Here is a 17596-nt window from a genome sequence, read left to right as displayed (position 1 = left end):
CTGATGCTTCTCTGAAAACTCTGCCTCCATACAACTGACAATTATGAACAAAAACCTCAGCTTACAGCATCAATTTAAAACGGCAAGAGCAGTACTACTACATAAATTTTATGCTTTAAAATCTACATCTACTGAAGTAAGTACTGTCACTTAATATTTGCCTCTGACTGGGACATTCATATACAATATTCTCTTCATTATCCTTGTAACTTCTTTCACTTTTCATTCAAAACAGTAAATCTATACTTCTGACAATGTCAGAAATGGCATTTAAGTTTACTCCAGAATATAGAGTAACTGACAAAAAAATACCTTGAAATGAGGCACACAAGTGGAATCTTTTAATATGCTAAGAGAAAAACAATCTTGAAAATAAGAAATCATACTTGGGAAACTTCGAATTTTGTCTACTCACTATGAATCAAATCCTCACCATTTTCCTATCACTTTATTATTAAGTCCACCTTAATAAAGCAGATGGGTATTTCATAACCCACTGTAGAACATATCAGCCTAGTTATTAGGGTTATGTGGTTGGATTAAGGGTAAGCATGACTTTCTCCTAAATTACAAACCAAGATTCTTAATCCCAGGGCTTGGGCCTTTGTTCCTTAAAGATTTCTGCCCTATTGCCCCATCAACGCTTGTACCGTCAGTCTTCCTAAAATGGAACCTGACAAGTTCACCACTGTCATTTAACCCCAACTGCCTGGTCCATCCAGTATTCGAGCTCAACACACAACTGCCGCTAGACTATCCCTCTGGCTTCACGCCTTTTCACGCGGACTTTTATACACCAAGGACACCTGTTACTTCTATCCTAAATCTTCAGGGTCCAATTCAAGCTTTCTCCACCTTAACCACATAGAGCTCTTAATTCCATTTAGAACTTAATTCTTCCCTAGTTGTTTATGGAGTTAGCTTTGGCTTCCCAATTAAACTACAATAAGCTCCTCGAAGATCAAAGTAACATCCTAATACTTTCATTATGCCCCACGTTGCCTAATATAGCATATACACTCTTTTACATTTCCTGATTAACTAGATTTTCATCATATAACTTACTCAACTCCTTTAATTCTATATCAAGCGTCATAGGCCAAGTATGCTAATGATTTTTTGTTCCTTTTAAAGGGAAACCATACAAACTTGGTAGTACTGGATAATGGATATTAATAAGACTATTTGAACTGTTTATATTCACAATACTTGTGTTACTAAATGTGTGGTTGTCTTTTCCAACACTACTTTTCCAGCTTTCTAATACAAGCTGTTCATTCGTGTTGGTGCTTAGTTGCTGAGTCATGTCTGACTCTTTGTGACCCCATGGACTGTAGCCCACCAAGCTCCTCTGTCATTGGGATTATTCAGCTAAGAACACTGGAGTGGGTTGCCATTTCACCTTCTCCAGGGTATCTTCCAAACCTAGGAATCAAACCAGGGTCTTCTGCATTGCAAGTGGATTCTTTAGCAGCTGAGCTATCAGGGGAGCCCCAATACAAGCTGAGTGTCCCACAATTCAACTCTGACATTATCTGCCTAGAGTGAATTCCACACTCAAAAAGTTAAGGGCTCATTCCCACAAGACTGCCCCACTTCTAATGCCAGTCAAAGTCCCAGGTTGTCACTGACACCTCCAACAAGGATATAATTTAGGAACAGTCAAATGAAACAGTTGCAAAGAATAAGATATGGGGGAAAGGGCAGGAAGGTTCCATGTCTTCTCAGCTGAGCCACCCTTGATGTGATCACCAAACCAAAAGCTCCCAGAACCTCACTGTTCAAGAGTCTTTACAGAATTCAGACTTCATTCAGCCTGCTACCCCTCCTCTTCCCAGAGATGGTAAGCAGGTCTCACAGTTCCAGCCCTCTAATCACTGATTCTTTCTGGTGACCAGCATCATCCTGACCAGCACCAGCTATCCAGGGTCTCCCAGCCACCAGTCATCTTATTAACATACAAAAGACACTCATCATTCGGGAGATTCCAGGAGTTTTAGTTGTGTGCCAGGAACCTCCGACAAAGACCAGATATTTTTTTACTGTGTCACACTACTTCTTTAACACATTCAAAAAAGTTCCAAGGTGTCAAATAATTTACTTAGTTGAGGAGACTCTAAAGACAGATAATCAAAGGAGAAAAAAACCTTTTTAATCATGAAAAAGCATACTTATGAAAATTGGGAACACATGTAAGAATTAAAGATTTTAAAATTAAAAAAATAATAAAATAAAAAAAATAAAAAATAAAAAAATAAGCTTATAGTTGGAAACACACCCACTAAAAATACAAAGAAAAATTAAAACAGATACAAGTTATTGAGTGCAGATCTCCCTACACCTACAATGACGTTACATCCCAATAAACCTATTGTAAGTTGAAAACGCATTTCATACATCTAACCTACTGAACATCATAGCTCAGTCTAGCCTACCTTAAACGTGTTCACAACACTTAAGTTAGCCTACAGTTGGGAAAAAACATCTAACACAAAGCCTATTTTATAATGAAGTGCCGAATACCTCATGTAATTTATTGAATACTATACTAAAAATGAAAAACAGAAGGGCTGTGTGGGCACAGACGGTTGTAATCGTATTGGCTGTTTACCCTTGTGATCACATAGCTGACAAGGAGCTGTGGCTCGCTGTCACTAACCCTGTATCCCAAGGGAGTACCATACCACATATAGCAGGAAAAGATCAAAACCCAAAATCTGAAGCACTGTTCTACTGAATCTATGATCACTTTCATACCATCATGAAGTAAAAAAATCCTAAATCGAACTACTCTAAGGCAGAGACTGTGCTTATTCCACGCCAAGCATTCTGCTAACTGCTTTATGTGAATTCTCATGATCTCTATGACAATCCAACAGGGCAAATCCCACTATTATCCTCCTTTTACAGATGAGGGAAAAGGAGACACAGAGACTCCCCAAGGTCACCCGTCTGGCAAGCAGTGCAGCCAGGATTCCAACTAAGGTAGCCCAACCCTAGAACTTCCACCAGCAGTGCTCCACTAGCCCAAAGATTTGACAGCGGCTTTATTCTCCCCTCAATTCTGCTAACTTCTGGGTTTGCATTTCCCAGATTACATCATTCTCTTTAGGCTTTTCTGACTTAAATACACACGATTCCCTGGGGCTGGAAAGTCCTGCTCTTTTTTATATAGAGAGTAAAAAACTCACTCTTCAAACAGTAGCTTAAAGACAACTTTCTCTGGGAAGTTCACTTCACTCCTTCCATATTTTCTACCCCCAATCCTAGGATAAGGAATATATCATTCCCTTAGCTCCTTGGTAACAGTGATTCATAAATACCTCTATTGTTGGACTTATCTGTATTGTAACTGTATTTTTCAGTACTACCTACTGGGCACTATCTGGTGGCTTAGTGGTGAAGAACCCGCCTGCCAGGGCAGGAGACTCAGGTTTGATCCCTGGGTCGAGAAGATGCCCTGGAGATGGAAATGGCAACCTACTCCAGTATTCATGCCTGAGAAATCCCATGGACAGAGAAGACTGGCAGGCTACATACAGTTCATGGGGTCGCAAAGGAAATCAGACACAACTTAGCAACTAACAACTGGGCACCACCCTGCTCTGTCTGCACACGAGACACTGAGATACTTGTTAAAGACCAGGGACGGTCCCAGTTTAAGCACAACTATGAATACTTCCTTAGTCAAGGCAACATCATTCATTCTAACAATAGTTTACCATGCTCTATCAGCCTGAATATACAAGAGATTCACTGGTGAGTAAAATTATTATCTTAAGATCTCCAGGTTCAGATTGAGACTTATACAATGCATCTTTCCAATCATTTCTCAAATCCCACATGAAGACTTTGGCACTACAACTTCTCAGTAATACCAAAATTTTGTCACTACTTCCTTAGTATCAATATCTTACTCTCGGTTAGACTTTTGTTTCAACAAATGTAAAGTTTCGAAACACACACTCTGTCTACTAAATTTAATAAACAAAAGTCTAACCAAGAGTATAAGGCATTCACACTAAGAAACTAGTGACAAAAATTAAGCCACACCGTACTTCAAAAGCTCTGCTGGTCCTCCGCACTTTGAACTCTACACTCTTCCACTTCCTTACACACTACTTGGTTTCACAAGTCTATTACAGCATCTAATATCTCTCTTTCCACAGGAGTTTTTTTTGAGATTTAATTCACATACCATACAATTCACCAATTTAAAGTGTACAGTTCAGAGCTGTGCAACCATCAATCACAATTTTATAACATTTTGATCATCCCCAAAAGAAACCTGTACCAATTTAGCAGTCACTCCATGTATTTATCAGCCAGGGTTCTCTAGAGAAACAGAGCTAAGAGGATGTAGGTGTGTGCGTGCACATGCACACACACACACACACACACACACCATATACATATATACATACAGAGATAAAGATTTATTTTAAGGAATTAGCTCCCGTAAACATGCTAGGGGCCGTCAAGTCTGAAATCTCCAGGGTAGGCCAGCAAGCTAGAGAAGGAAGAGCTGCTACTGCAGCCTGGAATACGATGGCCCTCTGAAGGCAGAATTCCTTCTTGGGGGGAGCCTCAGTCTTTTTTCTTTAGGCTTTCAACTAATTGGATAAGGCTCACTCACATTCTTGAGGGTAATCTGCTTTATTCAAAGCCTACTGATTTAAATGTTAATCACATTTTAAAAATACCTTCACAGCAACATCTAGACTGATATTTAACCAAAACTGGACACCCTGGCCTCTCCAAGTTTACACATAAAATTAACCATCACACTTCCTGTTACTTCCTGCTCCTCATAACCACTAATCTACCTTCCTTCTGTGGAACTGCCTATCCTGTTGTTGTTGTTGTTTAGTAGCAAAGTTGTGTTGTTCAACTCTTTGCAACCTATGGACTGCAGTATACCAGGATTCCCTGTCCTTCCCTGTCTCCCGGAGCTGGCTCAAACTCACGTCCATTGAGTGGGTGATGCCATCCAACCATCTCATCCTCTATTGCCCCCTTCTCCTACCTTCAATCTTTCCAGCATCAGGGTCTTTTCCAATAAGCTGCCTATCCTACACATTCCATGTGTGTTAGTTGCTCAATGATGTCAAACTCTTTGCAACTCCATGGACTCCCCTGTCCATGGAATTCTTCAGGTAACAATACTGAAACAGGTTGCCATTTCCTTCTCCAGGGGATCTTCCCAACCCAGGGATCAAACGTGGGTCTCCTGGATTACAGGCAGATTCTTTACCAACTGCATGTAAATAAAATTAAACCATATGTGGCCTTTCATGTCTGGCTTCTTGCACTTAACATAGTGTTTTCAAGGTTCATCCATGTTATTCCATGTATCAATATTTCATTCCTTTTAATTGCCAAATAATATTTTTTTATATAGTATACCACACTTTATTTATCAACTCATCAGTTGATGGATAATGAGTAGTTTCTTTTCTTTTTCTACTATGAATATCTGTACAAGTTTTTGTGTGGACATATGTTTTGATTTCTTCTGGGTATATACACAGAAGTAAAATTGCTGATTTATATGATAACTCTATAACATTCCCTTTTACTAAGCAAACTTTTCCAAAAAATTCAAAGCTATAGATTTCATTTATTCTACAACCAGCTACCACAGCTATACTAGTAACATACAACATGATCTTTTCTTCCATCCCTGAACTTTTGAAGTGAAAGGAAATTTATAATTGGCATTTAATAATATAATAATTTCTACATTTAAATAGTTAAAAAACACATTAATTCATTGTTTTCTAAATTAGATTTACTTATGGGAGAGCTTCATATATACAATTTAAAGTACAACCCCAAACATATTATACTTAGAAATTATCCAGTGAAGGATGTGGAGAGAAGGGGAACTCTTACACACTTTTGGTGGGACTGTAAATTGGTGTAGCCACTGTGGAAAACAGTATGAATATTACTCAAAAAACTAAGAATAGGACTACCATCAGTTTGTTTAGTCAAGGCTATGGTTTTTCCTGTGGTCATGTATGGATGTGAGAGTTGGACTGTGAAGAAGGCTGAGCGCCGAAGAATGGATGCTTTTGAACTGTGGTGTTGGAGAAGACTCTTGAGAGTCCCTTGGACTGCAAGGAGATCCAACCAGTCCATTCTGAAGGAGATCAGCCCTGGGATTTCTTTGGAAGGAATGATGCTAAAGCTGAAACTCCAGTACTTTGGCCACCTCATGCGAAGAGCTGACTCATTGGAAAAGACTCTGATGCTGGGAGGGATTCGGGGCAGGAGGAGAAGGGGACAACAGAGGATGAGATGGCTGGATGGCATCACTGACTCGATGGACGCGAGTCTGGGTGAACTCCGGAGTAGGTGATGGACAGGGAGGCCTGGCGTGCTGCGATTCATGGGGTCGCAAAGAGTCGGACACGACTGAGCAACTGAACTGCCATATGATCCAGCAATTCCAATCCTTGGCATATAGCCAAAAAAAACAAAAAAGGGCTAATTCAAAAAGATCCATGGACCCCAAAGTTCATAGCAACATTATTTACAATAGCCAAGATATGGAACCAACTTAAGTATCCACCAACGGATGAATGGGTAAAGAAGATTTGGTACAGACATACAATGAAATACTACTAAGCCACAAAAAAGAATGACATTTTTCCATATGCAACAACATGAATGGACCAGGACGGTACTATGCTTCGTGAAATAAGTCAGAAAGAGAAAGACCAATACTGTATGTTAACACTTATACATAGAATCTAAGAAATAAAGCAAACCATTGAATATAACAAACACACACACAGATACAGAGAAGAAAATAGTGGTTACCAGCGGGGAGAAGGAAAAGACTGGAGTAGGAGATTAAAAGGTACAAACTACTATCTACGAAATAAATAAGCTATAAGGATAATTGTACAGTACAAGGAATATAGTCCACTTTTTATAACAACTTCAAATGGAGAATAATCTTTAAAAATCGTGAACTACTATTATATACCTGAAACATATTTTGCAAATCAACTATACCTCAATAAAGTATGTTTATAAATTATCTAATGAAGAAGAGTAGTTTTTAGCATATTATAAAATATACTATATAAAGTATAATATACCTTTTTTTAGTATATTATACTATCTGAACAGTGATACATGTAGAGTTGTTTTCTTTTTCAAATTGTAAAAATTTAAGTGATGAATAAATACTGTTTGAGGAACCGACCTTCAATTACAACTCTACACAGATTTACTATAAAAAATATCTATGAGTTAACAGACAATAAGGTTTTTATTTCAATTTTTTTCTTTCAGTATATTGCTCACTAACAGGTTGGTGATGAGATTAACGATGACTAATTGTGTCGAGGTGCTGAGGTAATAAGCAACAGAGTGATCAAGAGTATGCATTTTGCAATCAAATGACTGGAGTTCGAACCTTGACTTCACCACTACCTGTATTACCCTGAAAAAAATTCCTTCGACTCCCTGAAACTTAAGTTTTCTCACCGTGAGGATAATAATAGTACCTACTGCATAAGTCTGTTGTGAGGATTAAATGAGATAACATACATAAAACTCAGTATACTACCTGGTAAGCACTCAATGAAGTGATATTAATTTTACAGCAGTCTAGATGCTGGTCTTAACTTGGAGCATATTAACACATTTTAGATAAGCTTATCACAATTCACTTGATATCATCAGCTAACAGGTACATTCAGAATTATGATCCAATTGCTTAAGGAAAAAAAAGCCAACAAAAAACTATTTATCTATATACCCAAGTAGACAAATGCACAGTAGAAGTTCTGAAAACTACATACCAAGCTAGTAACAATGGTTACTTCTAGAAGGTAAAAGGTATCTATGTGAAAGATGATGCACATATACTCCACAAACTTCCCTATTGCTTCAATTTTTATAACAATGTATTCCTGTTACTTGTACAAGTAAAAAATAAGAAAATAAATAATAGCTTGAAAGTCCATATTTGAAATTTATTTCTACTTGGCTCAGCTAGAACAAGTCAGTAGTTATAAATGTAGATAAAACCATAAGCCTGAAAGTACAGATAAAACCTTAAAGCAAATAAATAAGAAAACAAACTTTCCTACATTTTTAAATTAAAATCTAATCCAGATTATACATTTTATAAAGGATTCAGTAGAATCACCAAAGTCTTCCATGCTTTTAAATACCTACACAAACTTTCCTTTTTCCTCTACACCTGTCAGTTGTTCTCTTTATAAAGGATTAAAATTTTACATGGGAAACAAGTTTTTCCAAGGCCATTTCATTTATTTGCATAAACACTCAAATCCAAATCAGTTGCCTGAATGCCAACTTAGGAAAAATGCATTTATTGCTAGGAGTAGTAGGGGGATGTTTAAAAAACGCTAGCTGACTCAGAAAAATAATTAACTCAGACTCTCAGTCTTTGGAAGTTTGTCATACAACAAGTTTTTCAGTCATACTCCCAGAAAATAATAGATTAGATTACCCTTAAAGAGAGCAAAAGACAGATTTTCATTATAATTGTTAACTCCATAATAAGATAGTTTAGAATAAATGTCTAGCAGCTAGCTTTTATTTCAGAGGGAAACGATCTAGATTCTGGTTCCACCTCTCCATGGCTACTAAGAGATGACCTTGGGCAAATAACCTCTAAACAGCAAACTCTTTTCATAAAATGGAGCCAGTCTTCAGTTGCTCTACCTACCTCTTACGTGTTATACAGATCAAGTGAAATAAGAAAGTATGCTGAATATTATTAAATCCTTAAAAGTATTATTTTGCATGAGAATGGATATAAATATAATGGCTCAAAATTATATCACCAACCACAAGATTATCTAAGATACCAAAACACCTGGCAAAGTGCCTTGCACACTGCAAATTCTCAATGAGTAATGATTTATACAAACAGTACCTATTGGAAATTGAGTCTGTGATCTCAAATTGAGAACTAACTCGAATGACCTTCTGCTCTCTGACCCTCCTCAGGGTTTGCAGAAACAGAGACTGCTTCATTGTTCATTTCACTCATTCAAACATTTATGTACTGTCTAGTCCTTTGTTCTCAAGAGCACACATCTGGCTGTGTGCATCACAGTTATTTTCTTGTTTGTGTCTCATAATGAAATTATATACAAAGTTCTATGGGAACACAGAGGAAGAAGCAATTAATTCTTCAGTTAGTGGGAGTAGGGAAAGGTTTCACACTGGAACTGGGCCTCAAGGGACAACGGGGAAAAGTCATTCTGGAAGACAAAATAGCTTTAAAAAAAAGAAAGGAAGGCACTTTTTCAAGGAACAGTGAGGACTGTCACATAGCTACTGCAGAGTCTGGGGCAAAGGGGAAAAAAAAAGTAACAAGAGCTGGGAAAAAAACGGAAATGAGAGATGGATTTTGAAGGCTTTGCATATCATGCTAAAAATCAATGGGGGGAAAAATTAACAGTATAGCAACCTAGATTTTGAATAGGGGTATATAAACTGTTCATCCACTGACAGTGGCAGTGAGAGAAGCATGGGCAGGAGTCTCTAGAACACTTCTGCAGCTAACAAATGCCACCATTTTTCTCAACTGAAGTAGCTGACATATATCAAGAACCAATCTCACAATCTTTTCACTTAAAACTCTGAATGACAGACACCCTCCTCCCTATTTATAAAAAAGAATAGATACTAAGCTTTAACATAAATACCATTTGAGAAAACCAAACAGGAGCCTGAGAAGGTAAAGAGTAAATTCAACCAAGGGAGTAAAGTCAAATAAGCAGAACAAAAATGTTTAAAGTGTATACACAGTCCATATTTTAAACAATGGATGGATAAGATGGATAAAATATTTCATTAACTTTCCACTACTGTGAAAAGTAAGACAGAAGGAAATGATTATGTCCTGTGGATATATAACCGGGCCTTCCAAACATGTTTACATTAATCCATATTAAACATGTCAAATACATGTCTTTTTCACAAAAATCAGCTCTTTCTGACCTTTATAACTTCTGTCAACAACCACAATAAAAAAATTAGGCATCTGTTGAAACAACACACAAATAAACAAAATCAATGAATATAGGATCTGCCACTCTCCCCCAAAACTGAGGCCAGGATCTCTGCAGTCATATAGGAAGAAGACAAAAGAAAACAACCCTGGTTGTCAAATTCTGGAGATTCCTCCCTTGCAGTGACTTTCTTGCAGTGTCCTTGAAACATACCACATCATTCCTGCTTCTATGCCTTTACTTGAGGCATTAGATTTCTCCCCACCCAAAACTCCTTTCTGACTGATTCTGGCTGTCTACATTCTGCCCTATTCAGGAAGTCCTAAGGTCTTAGCTCAAACTGCATCTCATCCATGAAACCCTCCCTACAATCTCCAGTCCATATGGCACTTCTCTCTTTGCTGAAGTCCTAACAGACAACACACTTGTCTTTTTTTCACTTTCTGGCATTTAGTCATTTTCATTCCTACTGTGAACCTGGCCTGTACCCCTACAAAATGGCATCGTACCTAAGGTTTCACAAAGCCCTGGAATAGCAGAGTGATTAAGTGCTTGGATTCAGGACTTCTCTTGTGGCTGGGTGGTTAAGACTTTGAGCTTCCACTGCAGCGGGGGGCGGGTTCCATCCCTGATCAGAGAACTAAGATCCTGTGAGACAGAGGCCAAAAAGCCTTAGCCACTGGACCAACCAAGGAACTCCCACCTATCTTAAATAGATACTTAACTATTAAATAAGCTAACATGTAAAGTATTTAGAATAGCATGGTAACAGAGTAAGAAATAACTTAGTACAAAATAACTTAAGCTACTGGTTACCCATTTTCCTTGTTCCAGGTCACTCTACATATTTTTTTATCACTCGTAAATTATGGTTTGGTACGTCAGTGCTCTGCACAGAACTCTGTCTTTCCATATCCCATGGGTCCACTTCCTTGAAAAATAAATAAAGGCACTCCACAACTTGTCTCCACACTCTCTACTCAGCTTCAGTTACTCAAGATCTACTTCCTAAGAAATAGAAGAAAACACATAAGGCAGAGACCCTCTTCTCCAGGGTCTGACAACTAATCACAAAAACAAGGCACAAACATGAAAACATACACACGACGAATGTGCTCTCACAGCTACTATCATAGCAACTCTCCAAAAGGACCCTTCAGTCCAACAAATTCAGCTTCCGTGTCTCATACAAACCTTCATCCTCTCATACAAACACAAGCCAGAAAAGCATCTTCTCTTTACCTGTACCTATCCATTCCTATTTTAAAGTCTCAAATACCATCCTTCTCTTGCCATTTAAACTTAAATAATACTATCTCCAATCAACTGTTGTCAAGGTGCTTAGTCACACTCTCCATCTGAAATATAAAGTCCTAAAAAGGGGTAACAATTTCTCACCAATTCTTATGATTTTTCTCCCCCTCCCCTCACCCACCACTATGCCCTCCACTAAAACAGATCAAGATAGAAGAGGTGCTCAAGAATGTGTTGAATTTAAATTTAAAAAGTGAAACTGGAAGTAGACAACTACTACTAGTACTTACTACTTGGTAAACTACAGTGAGACTGGAAATAGACTGCTGTGTCAACCACTAGACTATCACTGGTTCACAAAGATTCAAATCAAACAGGGCCACCCAAATCAGGAGGCAGTCCTGACTTATTAGCTCTTCTACATAACCACCATATGGACAGATTTGCTTGCTCAGTGGTACCTTGAGTCAACAGAGAAATTATAACATGCTATTATCTGCCATCTAATTTGAAGAGTCTGACCTCCAAACAGGAGTGAAAGATGATACACAGGGCCGGAATCCAAGCTGGGCAATATCCACCTGCTACATCACTGAGTAGATGATTTGGGGAAGCTTATTAAATTCCACTTTGTGCCAAACCTGTCACCAGGTTTTAAATACCATTAAAACATTCCTTGAACTTAGCATTAAAAAGTGTCACCGAGCTCTCCCATCTGCCTACACTTTGCAGATTTCCTACAATAAACATGTATTGCTTGACTAATCAGAAAGTTTTAAGTGGCTATTATTTCTTTCAGCTTTTAAAGGTCTTCCCTTAATGGCAAATGCAGAATGCAACACTCATAAATTGAAAGTTAACCAAAGGGCATATTACCCCAATTCTCCACTTCCCAGGTAAGGTGACAATTTGCACAAAATCGTCAACTTCGTGTGTTTCAATTTAAAAAATTACTTCCACACATGCCATCACATGAAAGAAAAAAATGTTGCACTACCTTCCTAAGATTTCACAGCACTACAGCAAATTGCAAAGACCTGCCTAGATGGTTCCCTCCTCTCTCCACTCCAAACACCCTCTTCTCTAAGATCTGAGCCCTTATTAAGGGCAAGCAACAAGGTGCTAAGTGATTTACATGATTACCTGAATCGCGAAAACAATAACAGATACTATTATTATCCCCAGAAGAGAAACCTGAAGTGTAAAGCAGGTTGAGGAAAAACAAACTTACCTGAGGCAATGCATACAGAAGGAGGGGATTCTACTATTATACGAAGAAATTTGCTAGGAATATATATTAGGCCCTGGGGACTTTTGTTATGATACAATTATAACAAATCTTTATACTAGAAATTTCATATGGAGAAAACAGTGATACTTGGTCAAACTGTGGGTTTTCTTTGTAACTATGTACCTTACAATATATGGCACATAACAGATGCTCAATAAAAACCTACTGTCTGTTCAAACCTAAATTTTAAGTAGTTAATTCCTAGAGCAATTTGATCACATGGCAAGATCTGACAGGTTATTTGTTTTAACTAGATTAGGTGGTACAATAATCAATAGTTATATCGAACCCTAAAGGCCTCACATCCTGAGTATGTTTTAGCTAATAAAAGCAAGAAAGACAAAAAAAATTCAAATGGTAGAAATAAGCTGTGATCCTTTAAAGATGAGGTTTTCTAATAAATTCCATTCAAAAGTTTAACATATCATATTAATTTATACAAAAAACACTTATTATTGATCTATTCTTAGTCATCTCAAAATAACCGATTATCCAGGTTTTAGTATAACTATGAAAAGCACTGTTCATGTAATCACTGTTTTTCAACTAAGTAAAAGAAAAAATCTGAGCCTCCTTTAAGTACTGAATCAGAATAAAAAAGGTGCATGTGCAATGTACTTTAAGCAAACTTATTATCTGATTAAGTTGCACCTTAACTGTTACTCAGGGACATAAAAAGACAAAAATGTAAAAGCTGGTTAAGGCAACTAGCTGGTAACTGCTGTCTGAATTTGTCTACTGGAAAGATGAGTTCTTTAAATAACTATTGGTAATCTATGAGGTCTTTCAGGCACCCAAACTTTAGTTCCCAGGGAGAAAAAAGGATCTGTTCCACAGGTAAGGAGCATCTGGTGTCACACAGAAAAATAACACACTTTTTAGTTCTCATTCTACATACAGAGTAGGATAGAGATATTATGCAAGCACAGAGCACTTGGGCAATCTTTTCCTCCTTTCTGTGAACAACAATTTATATAATAATTCCTTGATTCAGGAGTATTCCTTTCTCTCTTCCTTTTCAGGCTCAGATTTCCTTCATTTCAAAACACAACTCTTCTAAAAGATTTAAATTCTTCTTTTAAAAAAGACTTAATCATTAAACTCAGCAAGAGGGTCCAAAAAGTCAGGAGGTAAAACCGGAGATATTATTAGTCTTACATAACTTAATTCTAAGTTGGAACGGATTCAGTAGCTTAACTAAAACTTGAGATTTAAGCACAAAGATGAGCTCTTTAGTGTATTCTCCACATACAAAGATAGTTTTAAGACTGAAAGGGTCTTTTTACTCAATTTTTTTTTTCTTGTATTAAGACATAAGCATCTACATGTACAGTTAATTAGGGTGCCAACATAAAAATGCTAAAATACTCACACATAATGAGAACTAAATTCATCCTATAACATCTAGGTAATGCAATAATCGATAGAGTTGCATATATTTTCAGAAAATAATTTTAACAATGATTTCTAAGTATGCATTAGTTGTTTTTAATAAGTGCTGAAGGGCACATCAACAGTGATTTTCAAAAGCAATTGGTATATGTTCACCCAACTTGCAAACAAAACTCTGAAATTATAAACTTATAGTTGTTCATGCTTAATTAAATTAGCTTTGATAACTGCAAATTACTCCTTCATGGGTAAATAGGTATCAAACCTTTTAAAAATGTAAATTTACACAAACACTGTCCTTTGCTAGAAAGGTCCTCAGTTAAAAGCTATGGTGTTGCTCTTCCCTTCTGTGGCCATCGCTGAAACGCTAGCGGCCAAAATGAAGTTCAATCCCTTTGTGACTTCTGACCGAAGCAAGAATCGAAAAAGGCATTTCAATGCGCCTTCCCACATTCGCAGGAAAATTATGTCTTCTCCTCTTTCTAAAGAGCTAAGACAGAAGTACAACGTTCGATCCATGCCCATCCGAAAGGATGATGAAGTTCAGGTTGTACGAGGGCACTACAAAGGGCAGCAAATTGGCAAAGTAGTCCAGGTTTACAGGAAGAAATACGTCATCTATATTGAACGAGTGCAGCGGGAGAAGGCTAACGGCACAACTGTCCATGTGGGCATTCACCCCAGCAAGGTGGTTATCACCAGACTAAAACTGGACAAAGACCGCAAAAAGATCCTCGAACGTAAAGCCAAATCTCGCCAAGTAGGAAAGGAAAAGGGCAAATATAAGGAAGAAACAATTGAGAAGATGCAAGAATAAAGTCATCTTGTCTACAGCTTTCATTAAAAACTGTTAAAATGAAAAAAAAAAAAAAAAAAAAAAAGCTATGGTGTTAACTACATCTCATCACTGAGACACTTGAGCCCCAGGATAGTACCGGCCACAGATTCCCTGCATTGCTCTGGGAAGTGCTGCTTTCTTCATCAAGCACTGAACTGCAAATTCACCTTTCGGAAAAGAATGAAAGCAAGAAGCCAAGTTTCACTATCTAGCTTTCTAAAACGCATTAGGGTTTAGGATTTCACTGGGAATGACCACGTTATCAAGATGCCATCGCCCTCTCGAGGCATTTAATTACAATTCCTTCTCTGTTTTCCATTCAATCACTAGAACCAGGCACACAAAATAGTTGGGTTTCCCCGCCTGGCTGAAAAGTCTCCTCTGGGTGCAAACCCTGGGATCCTGCATACATTTATGCAGAAAGCGCCAAGGGAAACGAAAAGCAACGATTGTTAGACAACTTAGTAACATTACCTTTCCCGTCTTGTGATCAAACCAGACGAGAGCATGGTTCCTGGACAGCACTTTGCAATCAAAGGTAGCATTATTCTGCGCTGGTCGACAGCGGGCCACGGAGCGGCCAATTTTAATGGGCTCGTCCAGGTAGACATGACGCTCCTGAAACGGGTGTGAGTTCGGGCGGCAAGTGAAGATGGCCAAGGCTGACGGCATCGAGGACAGACTTGGGGGTGTCTCTCCTACCAGGGACAAAGAGGAGTTCCACCGGATCCGAGCTGCTCTTCCCAAGCCTAGACCCCCTTATCCACCCCCGCAATTTTAAATTAAAGCAAACTGTACATTGTCTAAGCATAACCAGTGAACATCAACAACTCTTCACTTGGGTGGGAAGACAAGCCAGAGCAAGCCCCATCACCTCCTTGAAAACCCAGCAGCGCCTTGATCACCCAAAAGTCCCCAACTGGCGGCTTTCAGTCCATCTTCTTCCCTGGGAAGTAAAGGCTCAAACATCGGACAGCTTCGGCCCAGAAAACTCCTGGAAGACAGTTTGGGGGCTGGAGGTATCCAAGCAGATGAGTCACACGCCAATTCTTGTGTTTTGTTCGGGATCGTGGCCGCTTTTCCCCCTCGGTGGCGGAAACGTCGCAGCACTGCAGCATGAAGGAAGGGTCGGTGCGGCCAGAAGGGTCCTTGCGGGCGGAAGAACGGTGCAGCTGAGCACCCCGGGGCGGCCACCGCCCGTCCTCGAGGGCCGCGGGAGTGGTGGGACAAGGCGATGGAGGAGGCGGCGGAGGGCTCTAGACGGCCAGCGGGACAGTCTGCATCGCCCCTGCTGCGCGGAGGCCGCCCGGGAGGTGGCACCGGGTGCCCGGACCGCCCGGGCTCAGGCGGCGGCGGCTGGGGTCCTTGGCACGAGGAGCTGGGCCGGCGGGGGCGCGGGCAGCGGCCGAGGCGGGACTCCCGGGCACCTGGCGGGCGTCCCCGCGACCAGGGCGGGGATCCGGCTCCGCAGGCGGGTGCGAACCGAGCAAGGCGCGACCCGGAGGGAGGCTCCGGGGTCTTGGGCCGCAGGAAGTTGGTCCCTGGACGCCTGGGCTGCCGGCTGGTGCTCAGCACACCGGTCGCCTCTTCTCAGGGTCGCCCCCGCGAGGGTCGCATCTCAGGGGCAGCAGCCGAAGCTCCGGGCGGACGAGGAGGTGGGGGAGGGAGGCTGGCCCGGAGATTGGGGGAGAGGCCTGGAGGCCCCGGGTTGGGTCCGCCGCAGCCTCCACCACTCGCGGCCGGTGAGACACGCTCAGGCTGTGACCGACGAGGCAGGAAACTTTCCGACCTGAGGGGGAAAACATCAAAACAAACGGCCGTCAGGCGCCGGTGCCCGCCCGCCTCAGCCCTCGCCCCTCTCAACCCACCCCAGCCAAACCCCGCGACTGGCCACGACCTCGGCCGACCTCTCTGCGGACGGGCTCAGGGGATTGGGAGCCCGGACGCCGCGACGGGTCCACCTTCCCTTGGCCCCGCCGCCTCAGCTTACCTTGCCAGCGCCAGCCGCCATAGTGACTCTGACTGAAACCTACCCGGTGCACCGCCACGGGAACGCGCACCCTTCAAGGGCCCTCCTACCTCCTCTCCCGCGCCGTAGTCGGGGCGTCACGTGACCGAAGCCGCTGAAGCCATATTGGTCAAGGGCAGAAAAGAGGGCAAGCCAATTTTCAACAAGCCTCCAAACGCCATCTTAGTTAAGGGTTAGACGCTTCAAAACCGTGGGGCAACCTTTACTACCATTTTGGTTAAGGGCAATAAAAATTTTTTTGACTTGTTGAAGGTTTTCTAAACGTAACTTGCCAACTTCCTACTTTACCATCTTGGTAAGAAAGCGCCTGCTTTTCCTACGTTTTATTCACTATAGTCCTCGTTGAAAATACCAACGAGCAAGGAGGACAAACTCATCCGAAGGAGATGTTATTAGCATCCATCTTAGCTGTGGGCAGCACAGTCTCCGACAGCTGCCCTACGTGTGAGCAATTAAATTCCCACAAGCCTTAGGATTTGTGCATCTAAGGTCCATTCTCCCCTTGCCAGGTATCCTGCCCGGAGGAAAACTTTCTTAGTCCCTGCATTCCATTTCAAATGACCTTACTGTAAACTGGGCCTATCTTGTCCCCCAGGGCTCCTAACTCAGATTCTACCCCGAAATGAGTGTTATATCAGAAAAGTTAACATCGCGTTGCTTCCAGAAAGAGGTCGAACAATTTCGAATATGAAGACAGAGGTATTTCCTGCACTCAAAATAGTAAGGTAGATAAGGAGTCATTAGTCTCAAAAGGGAAAGACTTCGCCAAATCTAAACGAAAT

The 17596-nt window shown here is 40.5% G+C and overlaps 2 protein-coding genes across 9 annotated transcripts in view; one reads left to right on the top strand and one right to left on the bottom strand.

The window, feature by feature from the left end:
• Window positions 1–15715, bottom strand: part of SLMAP (sarcolemma associated protein) — a 156716-nt gene extending 141001 nt beyond the window's left edge. For 5 of the 8 annotated variants that reach the window (XM_052644114.1, XM_052644123.1, XM_052644139.1 and 2 more), the window contains exon 1: window positions 15260–15709. In XM_052644114.1, the coding sequence (XP_052500074.1) occupies window positions 15260–15457 (198 nt within the window). In that variant the 5' untranslated portion in view covers window positions 15458–15709. Of the gene's footprint in view, window positions 1–15259 lie in introns of all 8 variants that reach the window. The other 3 variants (XM_052644096.1, XM_052644105.1, XM_052644147.1) reach the window with 3 other exon arrangements.
• LOC128051544 (60S ribosomal protein L26) lies at window positions 14291–14813 on the top strand. The gene has a single exon (XM_052644176.1). It carries the CDS (start codon window positions 14327–14329, stop codon window positions 14762–14764), a length of 438 nt encoding a protein of 145 aa, XP_052500136.1. The 5' UTR covers window positions 14291–14326; the 3' UTR covers window positions 14765–14813.
• Window positions 15716–17596: the final 1881 nt, after the last annotated feature.

Source organism: Budorcas taxicolor, chromosome 1 (assembly GCF_023091745.1).
Source record: "Budorcas taxicolor isolate Tak-1 chromosome 1, Takin1.1, whole genome shotgun sequence".
Taxonomy (NCBI): domain Eukaryota; kingdom Metazoa; phylum Chordata; class Mammalia; order Artiodactyla; family Bovidae; genus Budorcas; species Budorcas taxicolor.
This window is presented reverse-complemented; position numbering and strand designations above follow the sequence as displayed.

Bases quoted from the DNA above. Each gene is read 5' to 3' on its own strand.
- LOC128051544 (XM_052644176.1), top strand. From the start codon at position 14,327: ATGAAGTTCAATCCCTTTGTGACTTCTGACCGAAGCAAGAATCGAAAA.